Raw genomic sequence first — 21,092 nt, forward strand, 5'->3', positions numbered from 1 at the left:
GGACGGCCCCTTACGTGCCAGTGCTTGATTTGTGTTTCGATTATTTAAGTCCTCAAGACATCTGGGTAAGCCTCGCACCCCAAGAAGGGGCATCCCGCACCCCAGGTTAAGGACCACTGGTTCACGGATTATGGACGATTCACGCTCACGGCCAACACCAGTGATAATTAATCGAACCGGTGCTGGGCCTCCCCTAGGTCGACTCGGCCTCAAATGAGTACCTGGTACGGTGTGTAAAAAAAGGCATCGCCACCGGAGAGACAAAGGTGGCCGGTGGTGTTTGCTGACCACCCACCCCCTCGTGTACCGTTCCGGGCTTCATCGGTGCTTGCTAACAGCGATTGCCCCTACAGTCTGTGAAAGACGGTCTTTGTGCATGGTATAGTGGGGTGTGCGTTGTGGGTGAGGTTTGTATTGTGAGTGGGTGTGTATATTGTGAGTGGGTGTGTATATTGTGGCTGGGTGTCCAGGAGTGTATGTATCTGTGCATGATGTAGAGGGTGTGTGTGTGTATTGTAGCTGATGGTTTCAGAGGGCTACGTATAAGTTTTGCAAGTGGTGGGTGAAGCTGCTGCGATGGACGAACGAGTGGCTGTGGGAGGCGCACGTCGCGAATGCAATGGGCTGGTGTTGCTGCTGCAGCGTTCGTGTCTGGCATGGGTGTTGGGGAGGGGGAGTTGTCCGTGGGTCTCCAATGAGCTGCCTGGAATGAGGGCACCTCCTCTGTGTGTGAATGATGACACGGAGGCTCTTTTGGGGTTTTTGGCAAAGCCAGTTGATGGTCGAGTGCAAGCAAATGAATGATTCCAGATTTGAAGTTTTCGTGACTGCAAGGATACATACTCTTTGGTCGATTAAAAAAATGAAAATAACTCAATTAAATCACGACGTTTCGGAGGCAACACGAGCTTCCGTCATCAGGTGGAACAGCCACAGCAAAAAAATTACCATCCCCTCCCAGCCCCACCCATTTTTGGATGCACGACGGACGGAGACAATAATCCCCTGTGGGCTGGTGGAACCAGGTGGTTCCTACCAGTAAAATTAAACTAAATTTCATTTTAGCAGGTAAGGCCCACTGAGTTATATAACTCTTTTTCATAAACGACGTGGCCACAAATGACATCTCAACTAAGTTCGCTTATTACGTGGAGATTGACAGCAGCCAAATACTCCACAAACGCAAGTTTCTAAAAGTGGAGGGGGGGGGGGGAACGGAGGACCCCGGGAAAAAAATCCACGCGACCACGGGGAGAACACAAAAACCCAAAATAAACAGCAGGCGTCAGGGTCGGGATCGAGCCCACGACCTCCTGTATACCAGGCGAGGTAGTGAACATCTCGTGTCACCACGGCGGCACCCTTACGATAGCCGTGGCAGGCAATCGAACTAGGTTGATCAGGTTTATAGTTTATATAAAAAGAGACGGGTTTAAAGTTAAAAACATTTATAGTTTTAAAAATGCAACAATATAACGTGTCACAATTCAACTTCTGTAAACCAAAAGCCAGGAACCGCTTTAAAAACATTGTCGTGAAAACTATGTACACGGGCACCAAGCGAGCAACACTGGTCTCAAAACGCGGTCATATTATTCAGTGCTATACAGCGACATTATATTTTCATTGACAGAAGCTTGTGCACATCAAATAGATGTTTCTTCAAGATTCAAGGGCTAAAAAAAAAAAATCACTGCGTTTTTGCGCTCATCCACACTACCCATCGATGCACTTTGCAGTGGTTAATGCAGGTGGGAAAGTAGAAATGCTTTTAAAAGAGCAGATTGTTGGGTTGTTTATGTACAGGATGTAATGTAGATACGAATCAGAACGTTAAAAATGCTATGGGGGAAACGATTAAAGCATTATTTTTTTCTCAACCACACCGAGTCGTGTTAAACCTTTTAAAACGCGTCAATTTAATCACAAGCAACACAATGAGAAATACCCATTTTAAAATGTGGAAAGTTTCAGGCATTTAAAACAAAACTAAAAATATACCGTGCTTATTGTTGAACGTCACTCCTATCTGCAGCTGCGATATTTTTTTGATAAAAAGGCACTGGTGCAAGAGTGGGAGGCTTGCATAACATTAAATTAAAATATATAAAAAAGTGACGTTCTTGCCAAACATTTTCTCAAAATGATCCATCCATAATTTTAAAATATAATTTTACGTTAACAAGTTAAAGGCTAGGGTGACATGCTTTCGCAAGTGGCCTGAAGACCCAAGTCCAGGTAGCTGACAAAACGGCCAATTAAACCAATTATTTTCACAAGAACCCTGCTGACATTGAGATCTCATTTTTGGCAGAACACCTTGCCGCCTTCAAAGATTCAGATGCAAATAAAAAGCTCCCCTCATTTGACGAACGTGTGGATCATGGTAGTAAGACGGCTCCTTAAAAACAAATTAAACTAAAGATTTTGCGGCACGGTTAAAATTGTACACGTCACAATCTCGACAGGAGTGTGCGTTGCCAAATGATCAATATTTCAAACCAATAACGAACCCATCGGGTTTCAAGCACACATCATTTGGTGATGGGCTGTTGGCAGTGGTGCATAGGCACAATTAACAATCAAAAAAAGCAATCGTCAATAACACTGCTTCAATATAAAATATATATAAAATCAGAAATGTTTCGGGCCCATCACGTGCTATTAAAGGCCTATTGCAGCATCCCACATTGTAGCAAAGCACAACAGTGGGTCTATATAGCAATATTTGCAAATGTCGAATTTCCTGCCTGGCTGTAGGGCGACTATTTGGTGGCAGTATCAGGAATGCTGCTTCTGACTTTACCGAAAGAACCAAGAATATGAATCCCTGCAGTCACGAAAGCTTTAAATCGAAATATCAGGAAGGCTGTTACATGCTCTGGTTACCACCTGGAGGGAAAGGATGAAATTGCCAAAGGATGAAATTGCTGTGAAGGAATTTCAGTTCATTTTGGCATCCTCCTTTGAGCTTCCCAGGAAAGTAGTTTTTATTTGAAAATCAGTGCCATGTTTAAATGGAAGGCCACTCTGATACACTGTTAAAGTTAGACGTTTCTTTTGCTTAGCCAGGTGAACTCAAAAGAGACCAGGATAGTCTAATTTTGCAATAGTGACCTGCTGGAGCACCAAAATTACAAAATAAAATTAAGTAGGGTTAAAAAAACAAATATTAGACATTGGATGCCCTCTGCAATTTGGTCATCCGCGTTACATCTGATGCAGCTCTGGATTTCACTGCAAAGGCAACGATGGGGGCGAAAATAATGATGGACATGTGAAAACCATGGTGGTACTCTTATAAGTTGAGCTACTTTTATTGACCTCATTAGGGATGGTAGTGGACCGAGGTGATCACGACAGAGATTTAACACCCTTGATTAACCCCCCATTGATGCCATAATTCTCACACCTGCACATTAAATATCTCATCATCTCTCATACATACATACATCACAATCAATGCCAGAAAGGCTTCTCCATGCCATCCCCCCCATTGGTTATACATTTATACTGTTCATCTTGCTGCCGTGCACGAACCATCATCCGTGAAAAATCTCCACAGCGACTGTCCTCTCGGATGCATCACCAGTCGGATCATTCCTTCTCGTGATGTGGCTGATAAGTGTTCACTTCAACATGCTGGCACAAATTCTCCTTGTTTGTACTCGCGTGTTTTTTCTACCATCTTGCGCTGTTCGTTTTTTTTTTACTCTACAGATAACTCTTGATTCACGAAAGTTCGGTAAACTAAATTTCGCGTAAACACAATTGACAAATTATGGACACTATTCGCGGTTAACAAATTAAAATTTCCGCGTTATCAAAATTTCACGTGGGATGAGACAAGAACCATCCAGGAGGCTGCGTCATCCATCCACGACAGCCTCACAGTATCTCTGCAGTGGAACTGGAGCGCCTCCACGTCATACCTTTGCAGTCATTCCAACAGATCTTTTGGTGAATTCCCAGAAAAGGTTAATCGTTTTTTTACAATTATTCAATCGTTTTAATATTCCTGTTCTTTATTATTATATTACGAAGAGCGATATCGGGGTATATTTTTAGGTTGGGTGTAGAGAGTTGGAATGACTGTACGAAACATCCCCAATATTTCGTATTATTATTAATGGGAAAAGTCATTCTGATTTGACGAACTTTCGTTTTACGCGTGCCTTTTTCAAGAACGCATCTCCCCTTTTGTAAGTCGAGCGATGCCAGTGTTGCCAGTTTCTCCTGCACAGCCTTCTTCTATGGTCTCGTCTGACCTCTCTACATTTTGTCCATTTAAGCTGATTTTTTTGTCATGTTTAGTCCATCACGTTCCATCTCTGCACATCTGCCGATCCTCCCTGTGACATGTTGGTCTGTGCAATAATATGAAATAAGCATAGCATTTATATAAAAATAGTCTAAAATAATGCATCCTCGTGGAGGAGAGTATTGTGGGTACATTACAGGACATCCAGTTGACCAACATCAGCTGTTTCAATGGTGATTTCCACCAAGACAGTCAGGGCCCCACATGTCTTCCCCCTTTCCCCCCTGAATGGCACAACCAGGACTTCATGCAACCCGACCACCCACAATTCTGATAATCCTACAGTCCTGTTCGGAATTGCATTCAATTCTAAGCGTGGAACTATGAGATAAACGTGCTGTTAATAAAGGAGAGTCACCCCAGATTTGTTTCGCACGCGTTTCCAAGCCGCCGTCATGAATAAACGCGCAACTGCGAGACCGTCAAGGACTTAAAAAAGAAACCTCCTTTCCGTCAACTCGGTGTGGGGGGGGGGTGGGGAGACACGAGGAGGCTCGGCCCACTCCTCACGAGCTCGGTGGCCGATGGGAATGCCAGCGCGTCCCGCGCAAAGCACTCGAGGCGTTTGCGTGGCGACACGTGGCGCCTCCGACGGCAGTTTACTCCGTGCAGCATCTTGCCGGCCAGGTAGTGCAGCCACAGCACGTTGGTGTGTGGGGAGTAGGCTGCCCAGTTGTTACTGTAAAAACGAGCATATGGGGAGGTCCGGGGGTTCGAGGTCAAAAAAGGAAGGGCAAGAGGGGTCAGTTCAGAATCATGAAGTTTGCTTTGTTTATTTTGTTCACAAATATGGCATTTAAACCAAGAGAGCCAACATTTCTTTCAATTATTTGTACAAGGCAAACTTTGGCAAATGCATGAGGATTGAGTAAAAACGTCAGTGGTGTACATTCCACGGGAGTAGTATTACAACTCTACTGTTGAGACTTTTATATCAATCACCTCTTTTAACAAAGTGAGTTACTTCAAAAAATGTGCTTTGTAATAATTATATTCTAGAATATTTTCATTTGAATGCTGCAAATCAGTCCATGTTCTTCATGTTCACTTTGCAGTCGAGGGTATGCTTTATAAAACCCCCAAAACCTCCCAAGAGGCTACAGGAAGCAAGCAAATATAACATTTCTGATATTAAGGAGCCACTAGAGCTATGGTTAGTGGTCCTTACCAGGCACCTCCAATTAGCACAGTTGGCTAAACACGGTGCGAAAGAAATACGTAGTTATTTTTATCTAGCTGGACTCTTCCAATGTACACACAGACAGACAGTTTTGTCCAAACCTAACCTCAGTGATGCAACCACGGCATCAATCAGGGGAGGGGTGAGGAGACGGCGGGGGATGAGACTCACTTGTTTTCATTGCGCATGATGCGGTAAATGTCGTACTGATAGTCGCCCTGACCCTGGAAAAGCATCTTGTCCGATGCCATGTCGGTGAACTTCTTAATTCCATCTGCACAAGCGACACCACCAACACAACCACCAACGATATTATTATAATAATCATCATCGCCAACAATTATCTAAATATACCACAGCATGAACCCCTGTTGGAAGCAAGCGATTAAATGCTGACACTACACAGCACAGATGTGACGTAACGATCCACCTTCCACGTTAGAGGAACCATCATTCTGGATTAAATTCACGCATCGATCCTTTATTTTACGAATGCTATGCGTTTTGAGACCTTGTGGGATGGTGTCGGCTTGCGAAGAACTGGTCACCGGAACAATGCGCATGGTGAAAGGTGGAATGCGTGTCGATTTTTTTTCACGATCATGTAGGGAAATTGCGGAAATAGGGATGTTTTGGGATGTAAATAACGAGACAAAAATTATATAATAAATCATCATGTAAAAATATACTCTATAATTTATTTCATGTACTATCATATAAGCATAGAAATCGATTTTAAATCCATGAATTAAAGCGTCACTACATTCCTAGTGCTTGTATTACAAACTCCGTCTGGTCTTGCGATTGGCATTTGTACATGTGATCACATGCACGTGACGAAAAAAAGGGGGGGGGGGAATAAACATCACTTATCAAAAAAAGCAATCTAAACAGCACACACTACATCTCACAAGAAAAAGCGTGTTGACGTAGTATATTTTTTGCAGGCAACTTAAGAACTCAGGTGGCCCAAAACTACATGAAGCGCACAAAATAAATGTCACATCGTGGGTTTTTATTGGTGCAGTCATTGGCGACGAGGGCCCAGAGACAAATCAACTCGCCACACCCAGAGATTAATTTCAACAAATGGGCGGCCGCACACACATTCAAACCCTAAGATCCCGGCTGTGTCACCTCATTGTGCGGATTCTCAGAGCTTGTCCAAATTGCACGTGTGGGAACTCGTTCTGACGACGCGCACACTGACCGTGTTCCATGCGGGACAGCGTGTAATCGATGATTTTCGCCTGCACGCCGTGCGTGGGCATGCTGAACGTTTGGCCGAATAGCCGGTAGCTCAGCTTCTTCTTCTTGGTCTGCTTCACCAGAACGTTGCCCCAGTGCAGGTCCCTTGCACAGCAGGAAAAACAATTGACGCACAGGAGGCGAATACAAGTTCCCAATGGCAACACGCCGAGGAAAGTGATGGTGATATGAAACTAAACAACAAAAACTAACCTGCCAATCTTTTTTTATTTGCCCCTTTTCTCTCCGTCACAGATAAGCGACAGGCATTATGTCACGAGAACGGTTGCAAAAGATCGTGTCATTTCACTCGGCTTCTCCCATACAATAAACTGACATTGCCTTGATACGAATTAAGTGCAACACCAAATTTACTGCGCTATTTTTTTGTGTGCAGTCATTGGTGATTGGTCTAATACCATTAACTCACTGCACTTGAGAACCCAGTTTTAAGGATGGGTGGGTGTCAGTATTCAAACCAAGGGTGTTAGTTAGCACTGTCTCAGTAGTCCAAGCCAGCACCGGTAGAAGTCACCTGGCAAACTTCCAGACTAAATATGTTACTTGTGTTGAATGGTGCGTTAGAAATAATTATTTGTAATGAGCAATGTGTGCAGAGTTAAACTAAACTACAGATTTTTTTTTATTTTACCAGGTAAGGCCCACCGAGCTATAAAAAGCTCTTTTTCAGAAGAAACCTGGCCATAAAATTATGATGGCTCAACAAAAGTGGCTTATCATCATGCTGAAATGTTTTGCAGCCAAATACTCCAAACACACGTTTATAAATGTGGAGGGAAAAACCGGAGGACCCGGAAAATAATCCACACAACCATGGGGAAAACATGCACACTCAAAAATATACAGGGCGTCATGGTCGGGACCGAAACCACAACCTCCTATATACCAGGCGAGGGAGCTAACATCTTGCCACCATGGCAGCCCTTATCGTAAAACCCTAAAAAAACATTAGGATGGCGAAAGAGGAAAAACAGACTCGATCATCGCAACCCCACATCGTGTCATTCTATTAGAACGGCAAAAGAGTGGGCAGGAGAATTGCGGCACGCCTAACCCAAGTGGGGTTCCTTCTGCTACGCGAACGAAAGACGTTGGGGACGGCGAGCGAATGGCTGCGCCTGTACCTGTGCTCAAAGCATATGGCCTCCTCAGCCACAGCCAGGGCGACCAGCACCTGTTGCAGCACAGCGAGCATCTGCAGCATCGACGAGAACTGCAAAAAAAAACCAGAGGATGATCTCTCACCGGGGCGCAAGGACGATGATGGCGGCGCAAGGAGGAACACAGCTCAAAATGTTTAACACGTAGTAGGTTTTCGCGACCAATATCATCCATAAGAGGTGTTTTTGGGTTATATAAATGTGTCGTTAAACCACCACCACCCGACACAGCCAACTTGTAAGGGTTGTCACGTAAACAGAACGTGCCAAGTCGTCACTAGCACAGCACACCGGTGTGTTGGAGAGCCAAGCCACAACATTTACAATCTGAGTACGTTTCGCCAGTAATTACAATTAGCTTCATCAGGCGACAGCCAGATTTGTGGAGAAGTCTAACCGTTTCGTTCCTTATATAGAGGCGTAGATGTGGTGACCATGCTTCTGCGCTGGAGAAACAGGACCGGAAGGACACCGCAGAACTACTGCCTAGTTCATATCAATGGGGGATTCGTACGAAACGCAAGACTGTGTGGTCCTTCATTATTCAATACCTGATAGGTCTCCAAGCTGGTGCCCCCATCCTCAAACTCAAATACAATAAAGAGTTGGGAATCTGTAAAGAAGTCTGGTGAAGGGCAAAACAAGGCATAAAGCATAGGTGAAGTATCAGACATTTAAAAACACACAGGAAATATATTATAAATCCAATGTCTGATCGAAAACATTTTTAAAGACAGACATGCAAAGATCCAACCATCCAAAGATCCAACCATCCCATGCAATTTCATGACTTGTCATGATTCTGGGCCACGATTTCAGTCAGGAATATATTTGCTCTGGATTCGTTTGTACAGTCTGGTCCGTACAGTTGCTAATTTTCTCGTCTCATTTATGCAGTTTTGTTCACCATTTACCCAATATAACCTTAGTATATGCAATGAAAAATAAGTCGCGTACATGTATTATGAAAATTACAATAGACTTTTAATTGATGAATGCATCTTTATACATGTCTACCTTGCGTACAAACTTGCTATTTGAAACGAGACGACAGGATTGTCATGAAAAGAATGATGGATAAGTTAGACATGGCACAAAACAAATATTTACTAAATATTGTAATCCCGAATTCACGGTCTCATACAACAGAATAATAATAATGTAAAGCTGTTGAATGAAGCCTTCCCATGCCACGTCATTCCTGAGTGTTGTATGATGATAATCTCTTACAGCAGTCAGTGTGGATTGGTGAAAGGCTTTCCCAGAATCGGTTAAAATATCACTCTCCACCAGTGTTAACCATGATCGGGAATCAAACTCAGGTTTGCCATGTCCGTAGAACACACTGCGCCTCTGATCCAGCCCAGACTAAAACTTGCATCACTACTTTTTTTTTTATGGGGAGCACCTCTACGTGGGTTCATATAGTTAGAGAAAAAAAATTGGAAAGCGGCAGGGATCGGACGCTTTACTCACCAGGGCAGTCGTTGTCGGATATTTTGTTCTCATGGAATTCATTCCACGCTTCCAACAGACGGTCCGGGTAAGATCCCTGCAGGCAGCGCAGACTAGAGGGGCATGCACACACCGGATGGGTGCTGTCAAACACAGACGGAGGAACCCCAGCAGCATGGCACTCGAGGGTAGAGAGTTCAGCAATTTGGTTGTAGAAATGGTATGCCGAGTATGTTAGCACACACAATACTAATTGGATGCGTGCAGGATACAAACGCGACCGTATCTCAAGACGCTGAAAGTTACGGTTGTGGCCATCTTTTTAGAGAAACAGTCATATGCAGAGCATGCAAAGGTACTGAGCCTGGACTTCCAAAGAGGGAAGAAATTGACCAGCATGCATGACGAGGGAGGGGGGGGGAAGCTCCAGACCAAATCAGATGAATAACCTGCACGAGGATATAATTATTGTAATCATCCATGCGGTTGACTGAAACTTTCACATATAACCAAATTACATTGAAAGTGCCCATTCTCACCACATCTCCGGCTTAATCTGGTTAGCGCTTGGAAAGACTGCCAGGAACAGAAGGTATTGCAGACTTGGGCTATGAGATGGCAGTGAAACAATTCATTCTTGAATCCATCTGTGCATAGCTTTTAAGTGCTACTTAACACTAGGATTTTCTCCCGGTAATCCTATTTCCTCCCCCACGTAAAGCCAAACGCTCATTAGTAGAATGGGTCAAACATCTTGCTCGCACCAACCCAATAGGCGAGATTCTATACAGGTCCATTTGCCAACTCACCTATTCAGCTTGATGAAGTTTTCGGATTGGTTCTGCTCCCCTTCATGTAGGTTGCTCAATTGCCTGTAAAAAGAAAAGGTTTATGCTCTTCCATAATAGTTTTTTTTTTTATATTGGTTGCAAAAGTGTTTTATGCTCTTGTAAGTTACTGCTTATTTTTGCCACTGCGGCCAATTCTGTTAGGGTCTTATTCACATGACAAACATTAACTTATCAATACCTTCAAACATGGTTTGTAAACACCAAAAGTAGCACGCTGACAGTAATCACACGTGCACCAAGACACGTAAATAATTGTGACTTTTCCGCAAATGAAACACAGGTGGTGTGAAAGCGTACTTGGAGATCATGATTTCGGGAAGGATTTCTTTAAAAGATTTCTGGGGTTCTTCATTCACCAATGCACTGCCCTCGATAGGAACCACCTAGTCAAGACAAGCAGAGTGAAAAAGCACACACCACCACCACAAAGATGAATAAATGCTTCAGTTTATAAACTTGGAGTAATGTGTCCATTCACCATTGAAGTATATTCTTCTTACACCAATGATGCATGTAATGAATTGTGTGAAATTCAATTATGATGCATACAAACTGCACGCAAATAATATTGGCAAATTGAGCGAAAAAAACTGTACAAATGAAAACGAAAATTGATAATAAAGGTCTTTGGGTTAGAGTAAATGTGTCATTAACCCACCTCCACCCGACACAGCCAATTATCAATGGTTCGTCACGGGAACAAAAAGTGCCAATTAGTTACGACTTAATGACATACATGTACGTGATCTAACCTACATACCTTTACGATTAATAATATTGGTCACGAAGGCCTACATGTTCAATTGAGAATGGAAATTATATCAACAAGATGAAATGAGAAATATATTCATGAATTGAATACCCCACAGTGCCAATTAATCAATTTGTTAGGAGGTTGAATTGTAACATGTCTAGTAGTTGTTTATAATGACAATATAACTTATATACTTTGATCAATAATAACAATCGTAAACAAAAATGTATATCCCTTTATCCAGTGCTGGATTAAGCCCTCCCCATGCCATGATGGTTACGGATTTTGTTTAACCATTCATCACTATTTAAGATGTTACTTGGTCTGTCAAAATTACAACACAATTTGGGAATGCAATCTAATACAAGTAGTTACTGCTGTACAGCACTAAACCGGGATCGTGTAGCACATGTTTCTATGCAGTGTAGACCCAGCTAAAAAGTAAACGTTGCATTCCTCACCTATTTTTATACGCTTTTATTTAACTCACTTCGTCTGTTGTATCCTCAATTTTTACACACTTCCAAATGTGCTATCGACTGCAAACTATTCTAGCATTGAAAATTTAAAAAATATATTTTTTAAACTATCTGTTTTACGGCTCCAATTGTCGACGCTCAACTCACGTTGGCTGTAAATCACCACACTCCCTTACGTTACGGCAAGCCAAGGGGAGCCACGCCGATGGGCGGGGGATGTGGAAGGAGGGGCGATGGGGGAAGGGGGCAGGGGCAGCTCGGATAGTACATTTCATTAAAGCGTGTTTAAAAAAAAAAGTATTTAAAAATATTTTATTAGAACTCTGATCTTCCAATGTTAGGGATCCAACTCCACAAAAAGCATCATTACTGTACATGTAGGATGCTGTACATCCACCATCCACCTACATTAACTTAAAACCAACTAAACAAATCTGGCAGTAACACAAGTAAACCCGTAAAAACAAAGTTTTTCACTATAAATCCTTTATATGCGTGGCGGCTAGAGTCATCTCGTCCTCTGGCTTGAGATGGCTGCCACCTATGGGTCAGATGATTGTCTGCCACCATTAAGCAATTGGTAATTAAATATTTAATTTGTTTTCCCTAAACAGTGTAAAATTTTGGAATTTTTTTCACGAAAATTAATTGTCACACACAACGAGTCTGTGTGGAAAATGTCAGCTCGATTGGATCACGGGAAGTGGGTTAAAAAACGACCGAAAGATTTGCACAGTTGTAAGAAAGCAAGCAAGCACGCAAACTTAATATAAAGGATTTAAAAAAATAACAGGAGCACTTTAGGCAATCGCATACACAAGCGGCCTTCTCCGAGCTTCCAGAGTGACTTTGCACTCCAAATAGTTGTTTGTATTGTATGGGTGCTGTTGTGTTAACTTTCTAACCCACCCCAACTGGACACGCGAGAAAAAGAGCTTCCATCTAGCTCATCGATATTTCTCCGGGACAAATAAAGATCCCCGATCGCGACTCAAAAAAAGGAACTCTTCAGTCGCTACCTTGAAGACGGAGACTTCGTCGCGACCGTTGCACATGCGGAACACCTCTCCGTAAACCCCCTCCCCAACCTTGACGCAGCTGCCCCGCTCAACCGACAGCAGCCACTGCGAGAAGGCCAAAGGGCCCATCTGCTTGCATTCTCGGTAAATGTTCTCCTCCGCCAACCCTGCCTCTGTATCTTGGATGGAATCGTCGTAAATCATCGGGCTCTGTGGGTTGAGAACGAAGAGACCCGTGGGTGTCACATTAAAAAATGCAAGATGATGCATTGTTGCAAATGTAGCGTCGGAAATATATAGCACACACCGCCATGTTTATACTTATCCGTTAGTTGCGGGCACAGGTCTATAAGGGGTGCCACCCTGGGTTAGAGAGAGAGCCGGGACCGTTAAGGGGCCGAGTTCTCCCCCCCCCCGACCCTGAGGGGTTTGGGGGGTTATTCTAGAGCCCCCTGGAAGGTTCCAGAAAGGGGGCGGTACCAGGGGCAGAGAGTCCCCGAGGTGGGTATAAAAGAAGGACCCTAGGATGGCTCTGGGGAGTGCTCTCAAGACGAAGACAGAAGACCGGCTAGGCTAGGACCCTGGGACCCCGGGACCCGACGTCCTTTTAAGGGCGGGGGCCAAGCGCGGACCAGTGGTCGAGACCCACACCTTGGCTGGGTCGGGTCAGTTTAGCCTCCCCTAGGTCACCCTTAGCCCCAGTGATAGGGCACGTCAGCCCGGAGGCCATACCTCCCCAGGTAGTGGGAGTGTAAAGGGGGCTTTCTGTTTAAAATTTACAATAAACCGTGTTGCCTCTAAAAACTACGTCTCCAGTCTCCGTGGAAGCCACTACACAAATGTTAAAGATTCACAGGAAAGCATGGTCTTCGATTGTCTTCATTTTGACAATATCTAGCCACATTTGGGTGCGAAATTATATTGGGGATGCAAGAGTTATCCTTTCGCGTAATCATTTTAAATTGTATATTTCTAAGACGAGATTTACAGTTACTTTGGGCTTGCTAAAATAAATCGGGAGCTGGAATATTCAACAACAAAACAGAAAATGATCAATCACATTAAAAAAGTGGCCAATTACGGATGCACTGGAACAAATGTTTCAGCTGCACAAGGCTCTTACTAGAAACGCGTTGTATGCACCACTGTTGTCGTCCATATCCACGAGCTGCAACCCTTGAGCACTCGCCTCCGTGTTGGGACTGTCAGTGGCGCAAGTGGTCACCAGGGAGGGCAGTGGTATCGAAGTGCTAAACTCCGATCGCCGGACCAATGCTGCGTGCTTGTTTGGCGGAGACTCTGGCGTGAACAAAACTGCAGGGCGACAAAGAGTGGCCTGCCTTACACCAATAGTAATTTATAAAACGTTATTTTACATCCCAGCATAAGTATCACTGCTTTTCAAATCTCGTTGGAAATTAATGTTTATTATTAGGCTCAAGATGAATGTATTCAGGTGTATACATTTTTTACTTTGTTTGTGTGTACATAATCCCTGCAGCCACTAGTGACTGCAAAATTCAACAGCATTTAAAAAAAATATTCATAAATACAATCTCAACCCCGAATTTAAATAATTAATCGTATTGCCATGGGGAGGGTCAAGCAGAATTATTGCACGTCTATACCGTGCACAAAAACAGTGCCATTGTCATTCATTGATAACGGAGTGTGAAGAAACATAATGTGCGTGAGCATTTCATACCGGAGTTGCGTCGACCAAGCACCGATTTCATGCGCGACCACTTCTTGCCGTTGTTGGCCAACTTGGGCGTCTGACCAATGTAAGACAGGGTGCTATCACACAGGGAGGACCCGTCGTGCTGAACTTCGGAGGTCTCCGTTCTGGATGTGTCAAGTGTTGCAGAGGGATCATCCTTCCTAAAGTTGTTGGCTAACGTGGGCGTCTGACCAATGTAAGGCAGGCTGCTGTTATCACACAAGGACCCGTCGTGCTGAACTTCGGAGGTCTCCATTCTGGATGTGTCAAGTGTTGCAGAGGGATCATCATTCCTAAAGTTGTTGGCTAACGTGGGCGTCTGACCAATGTAAGGCAGGCTGCTGTTATCACACAGGGAGGACCCGTCGTGCTGAACTTTGGAGGTCTCCATTCTGGGGGGATCATCCTTCTCCAAGTTGTTGGCTAACGTGGGCGTCTGACCAATGCAAAACTGGCTGCTGTTATCACACAGGGAGGACCTGTCGTGCTGAACTTCAGAGGTCTCCGTTCTGGATGCGACATGTGTTGCTGTCATGATGGTATTGTCGTGGTCCATGTGATGGGAAGAGTCACTGTCGACCAACAAACCCTCTGCCTTGTCGCTGCACACACTGGCAGATAAGTCAATGGAAACACCATTGCCTGCCGAGGCGACCTTGTCCATTGCTGCGAGGTGACCTGCTGCGAGACAACTTGTGCACACTTGCACAAGCGAACCGTTTAACTGGCCACTTTTCTTGAGTTTGTGCAAAATCTTAGAACTGACCCTAACCCTATTTTTCTGTAGAAAGCTATGAATATCGTGATGAAGTACAAGATCTTCCAAGAACACTTTACAGTTGCGGAGCCTCATTTGTTTGTTGGCTACATTTACTGTAGAAAAACCCAAATTAGAGATGGAACACCTACGTTTTGGTGTACTTGCAAACACAGCTAACGGCTTTGACATACTTTCAACGGATCCGGTCGAAGCTTCGGCATTAAATAAGTCCTCCAAATCGCTCAAAGTGCTTATTTTCTGTTTTCTCGTTATAGTCACAAACCTATTGAAAGGCGATTTGTTGCAAGCGCTTTCCAACAGAAATGACGCATTCCCATCAGCAGACTTTACGTCATGGCCCGTGTCACTTCCTCGCATTTCCCCGACAAGGGAACCCAACTTGCGCGCGTCTTTTTGGGGATTCTCTTGCAAGGGCATCGAGCTCTCGCTTCCCTGGCCACCACTAACCGAGACATCGGACGTCTCTTCCGTTGAATACAGGGAGTCGTCGCTGAATGTTAACCTAATGCCCTTGCGAAATTTATCATCATTGCCATTCTTTCGTGAGGAAGCAAGAGTCGCTTTGAGTTGCTTGTTATCGTCTTCTGCATATGTGAATCTCGATGTTTCTTTAGCCGCAATTCGCTTTCTGCGAACAATAGTTTTTTCTTCCGAAGCAACATCCATTGCTCCTTCTGCCACCCAGGGACTATCTCTAGCATTCCTTCCTCCGCCAGGCAACTTGGGCGTTTTCTTTGATTGCACATCCATCAGTGGGTTAGAAAACAAACAAAAAAACAAACAGAAACTGGTTATTATTGTTCACACAATTACTTGGACAGCAACTACGTTTCTTTTGGAATACCTAGGCGATATAGCAGTTGCGCATCTTCACGATAAGTAACAGGTGTATTTACTCTGTACGTGCAGAAAGGAGGTGGGCAATTACATTTAGCAAAATGAGGTTCAAAAAATAACGAAGGTCCTCGCATATTATTTAATTGCGCTTGCCCCACTTTGTGTTCTAAATTTTTCAGATAAATGCAAAAAATTCGGCCTAGTTATGTGAAATCTCAGATTTGAGAAGAGACTATTGTTTCAGCCAAATCCAAAAGTATGGGATCAAGGAAAATCACGATTACCGTACAAAAAGCGGTGCCACATTGGCATCGGGTGTCACTCTTATTTGCATGCAGACAAGTGAAATTAGAAAAATATGTTAATTATCTGAACATTATCTCAAACATCCGAAATATAAAAAATATGAATGGATAAACACTTGTAATAGTAACAGATCATGCCGACTAATAAGACTGTTAACAATGTTAGCACGATAGAAAAAAAAAATTATACAATTAGCTTTTGCCGTTACATGGAAAATGCTGGGTGCAATACCGTCATTGTCAAAGTAAAACGAAATTATCTTTAGTTTCTCAACGTTCATCATAGCCCATATTGCATAACCATATCAAAGTACTAAATCTGCCTTGGTTTTATAACCGTGGTTTCTTTTTAAATCCACTCGGCAAGTCTCCATAGCAATGCAAACTACATTACTTCTTCGTCTCTTGTAGAGTATCGCAAGTTAGGTGTAAAATATACTTCCAGGTTTAAGTTTGTGAGCTATGTGATAACGTTGGGATTAGCACGACTAATACTGCAGTTCATTACTGCAATAATTTAATCAACAGCACTGAAACGTGAAGTGCACGCTGCATCCGATCAGTGAAAATGGCAACAAATATGCTACCATTGCACGCGAGGACACAAAACTAAATTAACATGTGGTAGTGGCATGGCCTAGACGTAACAAGTTCACCACTTGTTACAGAGGACCACGATTCGACCATGATAGGTGCCATCAGCTTAAGAGTATACATTAAAGAACCTCTCACGTAATTTGCAAGAGCAGTTTATTTTGTGCTGCTGGCAGAGTCCAAATTTGCCCAATTACAAAATTATTCGCAAACTACATACTCAAATCAGAAAATACAATAGTAATCATTGCCCCCTAATGGCAGATGAATGGCCCTGGTCACTTGGAAATGAGACTATCCTGGCCTCTTGAATTCGCACCTGGGTGAACAAACAAAACATCTCCATGCATGCGAGTAAACTACTGTATTCTTGCTTATAGCAACATGTTCAGGAGATACATGCAATTTCAACATCTGCGTGCCACAGGGAGGGCTTTAGGAGAGAATTTGTTACATTTTGCTACTCCGTTGAAGGAGTGCAAACTTCAGTGGTTTACTAGATGGTCCATAGTTTGGGTTGCATAGCCACACACTTGCACCGCGGCTTGTCTTCAATTTTACTTTTACGAAGGGGACACCAAGATTGTCGCTCGCACTCGTACATGAATGTATGCATATTTGTGTATTGAAAAGTTACGTACCGGATGGTTAACACTGTTGTCCTCCTCAAAACAGGCTTTGAGTTTGAGTAGGGCAGAATCCTTGGCTTTGCGCTGTCTGAGACACAAATACCCCCAAGATACAGGGATATGATGTCACTGGGAGATCTCACAGAAAACAATACTTGGCATGTAAATTATTTAGAGATTCAAATAGATTCAGGCACGAAAGTACTTGTGCACACGATAATCAATTATTTACAACAGATGCTAATTATAGGCTGTAATATTTAAGCTAAACGAGTGAACACAAGTACACGGGACGGGTCATGGATAAATATCCAAATTAGATGCCAAAAACAGGACGCAAATCTATGCTTGAATGAAACCTCACAGCATAAAATTGTGACATTTCATCAAATTGCTGAGGTAGGTGTGTGGTGGGCATGACTGATGCAACACCTTGTATGCTTCTTTCCCGCGGTGCCGTTCAAGTCGCCGTAATTCGACTCCTCAAAGATGCCCCTCCTGCTGGAATCAATATATTTTTGACGGTCAATGCAAGTTGTGGAAAACATGGTAAAATTGTGATGAAACCACCCCCAGAATAAAACATCTATGTGAAAGTGCGATTGCAGGAATTCTTGGATTATTGGGACTTGGAGGTTTTTGTTGCAGTTTTGTTGAAAAATAACCATATCATCTGCCAATCAAGTTCAGGTATCGACGCACACACACACACACCGTCTGGCACCGTTTGTATCTCGCACCTCCACGATTAGCCACGGTTGGCTACGTACGGTGCGAAAGAAGTCCAACATACATATTCCTACATCGTCTCACACACACACCGTCAATGACTTGTCTCAATCACACACACCATCTACCGCCAGATCGCCACTGCGCGTGTGCCAGGCTAGGTGCACCTTTAGGCCATCTGCCTTACGCCGAGGCCGATGCAGGCATCGCTGGTACCAGTCAATCCACTCCGTTCCACAACATTTTGTACCACATTAGCACATCTCCTCTCCAGCCTGTGCCGCGTCCATTTTGCCCCCTTCTATCGGGTCAGACAGAAGCTGCTTGGGCATAAATTACACTTTAAACAATTTTTTTGTATTTTACTAAGCAAGGCCCACTGGGCTCTATCGCTCCTTTTCAGAAGCGACTTGGCCACAAAGGATAGCTCAACGAAGTAGCTTATCATATATGAATATTGAGCATGTTGTTAATAAATGTTGAGAGAAATCCACGCGACCACGGGGAAAGAGTGAGACACGAAAACTCCAAATATACAGCAGCAGACGTCAGGTTCGGGACTTAGCCCACGAACCTCCTGTATAGCTGGCGAGGTAGTTAACATCTCCTAGCCATCGTGATGAGACACGCAAACTCCAAATATACAGCAGCAGACGTCAGGGTCGGGATCTAACCCCACGAACTCCGATGCATAGCAGACGAGGGAGTTAACACCTCGCATGCATTTCACACTCACCTGCCGTCAGAGCACTCTTCCTCCATGTCTGAATTGCTGATCTCGGGCGAGAATTCGAACAGATGGTGCGAGGCTGCGATCCACATGGGGTCGGACTCAAAAACATCCCCGCGCCGACGTCCGTACGTCCGCAGCATGCGCCCTCCTCCCTGCATCGTTAACTAAAAGTTGTCCAACGAAGGTCCAGTAGCGTCAATGCGTTCGCTGTCCGTGTCCATTTGCTGTATCACGGCGAGAGAGAAGGGGGGTGTGGGGGTGGTGGAGTTGGTGAGGAGGCGGCGGCTACGATTATCGTCGAAAACCCCGGCGAAATCGATCGCAGGGTCCGTACAAAAGCAGAACGAGGTTCAATTTGTCGTGTCAAAAGCCGCGGATGGACGGACTCGCGGCAACGGGTTTGTGTTGTTAACGTTGTCGCGTTGATGACGAAGGGCGCCACTTTGTAAGTTTAACACACGCGAGGCTTTCGCGACATAAGTTTAACACACGCGAGGCTTTCGCGAGGTTGTAAGTTTAACACACGCGATGCTTTCGCGACGTTGTAAGTTTAACACACGTGAGGCTTTCGCGACATAAGTTTAACACAGGCGAGGCTTTCGCGACTTTGTAAGTTTAACACAGGCGAAGCTTTCGCGACGTAAGTTTAACACACGCGAGGCTTTCGCGACATAAGATTAACACAGGTGAGAGCTTTCGCGACGTTCCCTTCGTAACTCACGTGCGGCTTCGCCCACCGCTCGCCCTCGCTTCCGCGTTTAAATTCAAAAAGTAAAACAAAACGGGCGTCGACCAATGGCGTTGAAGGCGCCTGCAAGCCGCCTTTTTATTGGTCACCGTGACCGGAAAACGTTGCCCCCCCCTCCTCGCCCCCTTTTTGAAGCCCTCAACCAATCAAAATGTAGGGGGGGGGCGGGGAAACCGCTTCTCCCGTTTTTAACCAATCACATCAGTCGTTGCTCAGAGATTTGTGGTGGGCGTGGTTAGTGGGGGGGTAACGATTTGCATATTCGTCTCTGATTGGCTCCGCGGTGGCTGGGCGATTGTTAACTTCGTTTGTCGCGTGTGCAGGAGGTCGTGGGTTCGATCCCGACTTTGACGATGCCTGCTGCTATTTATTTGGACTTTTAGTGTCTTTCTCTCTCATCATTATCACAGTGGCTAGGAGATGTTAACTCCCTTGCCGGGTGTGCAGGAGGTCGTGGGTTCCATCTCGACCCTGATGACGCCTGCTGCTGTATATTTGGAGTTTGTGGTGTCTCGCTCTTGAATACAGAGTACTGTGTTTGGCTGCTGCTATCCACTTCCCCGTGGCGATAAGCCACTACACTTCGTTGAGCTAACATTTGTGGCCCAGGCCTGGTAAAATAACCAAATAATATTCTTGGTTCTTTCGGTAAAGTCACGTAGAAGGGAAATAATAAAATAAATAGAATAAAACTATAAAATTCTCACGACGTTTCGATTGCAACACCTGATGATGATTGCTTGTGTTGCAATCGAAACGTCGTGAGAATAATTTTTTTTATTATTTTATTACTTCCCTTCTACGTGACTTTACCGAAAGAACCAAGAATATGAATCCCTGCATTCACGAAAGCTTTAAATCGAAACCAAAATATAGTTTATAATGCCGATGACGTCACTCTACATTAACTTTTCAATCAATGACCTGGTGGTGATGATGCTGCTGCTGGCGCAGTGAATAATGAACAATTAAAGCAATCTCTCTTTATATTCTTGTGTCGGCTATTTTATATACACCGCGTTTGATGATCCGCCCAATTCACCGGAGCATTCGTGACAAAGAGCTTCACAAGTTCAAGTTCATTTATTAGGTGTAGCCCTGTGAGCCATTCGGCTCTTGAATCGGGTGCAACCGCAACAAACAAAAAACATGGACAAGAAAACATCTTAAAGTGACTTTGTGACTAAGTGCAAACAGAAAATACAAGAAAAGACAGCAAAATATTGCAGAAAAAAATCACCGTACACCAACGCTGTGTGCAAAAATCCCAGTGGGATGCAAGTGAAACAACAACAAGACAACTTAGATTTTGATTTAAAGCTTTCGTGACTGCAGGGATTCATATTCTTGGTTCTTTCGGTAAAGTCACGTAGAAGGGAAATAATAAAATAAAAAGAATATAAAACAATAAAAATGCTCACGACGTTTCGACTGCAACACAAGCAATCATCATCAGGTGTGAAATCCACAGCTAAAGAAATTTTCTAATTTTTCAAAATTTTTCACGTTTTTCAAATTTTTTTGCTGT

General features: G+C 44.0%; 1 protein-coding gene across 3 annotated transcripts; it reads right to left on the reverse strand.

The window, feature by feature from the left end:
- Window positions 1-4,176: 4,176 nt before the first annotated feature.
- On the reverse strand, window positions 4,177-19,616 carry HASPIN (histone H3 associated protein kinase). Of its 3 annotated transcripts, none has more exons than XM_078609720.1 (15): window positions 19,538-19,616; window positions 18,820-19,040; window positions 17,787-17,852; window positions 17,367-17,442; window positions 14,194-15,721; window positions 13,612-13,802; window positions 12,489-12,698; window positions 10,534-10,619; window positions 10,195-10,257; window positions 9,407-9,498; window positions 8,482-8,555; window positions 7,895-7,983; window positions 6,712-6,854; window positions 5,673-5,775; window positions 4,177-5,000 (listed from the first exon to the last, which is right to left on the reverse strand). In XM_078609720.1, exons 2-15 carry the CDS (start codon window positions 18,972-18,974, stop codon window positions 4,775-4,777), a joined length of 3,102 nt encoding a protein of 1,033 aa, XP_078465846.1. In that variant the 5' UTR covers window positions 18,975-19,040; window positions 19,538-19,616; the 3' UTR covers window positions 4,177-4,774. The 3 variants fall into 3 exon arrangements, with proteins under 3 accessions (XP_078465846.1, XP_078465844.1, XP_078465845.1); XM_078609718.1 differs by having other exon boundaries at window positions 17,787-17,855; XM_078609719.1 differs by lacking the exon at window positions 19,538-19,616 and having other exon boundaries at window positions 17,787-17,855; window positions 18,820-19,507.
- Window positions 19,617-21,092: the final 1,476 nt, after the last annotated feature.

This window comes from Lampetra planeri, chromosome 32 (genome assembly GCF_965212315.1).
Source record: "Lampetra planeri chromosome 32, kcLamPlan1.2.h2, whole genome shotgun sequence".
In the NCBI taxonomy this organism is placed as follows: domain Eukaryota; kingdom Metazoa; phylum Chordata; class Hyperoartia; order Petromyzontiformes; family Petromyzontidae; genus Lampetra; species Lampetra planeri.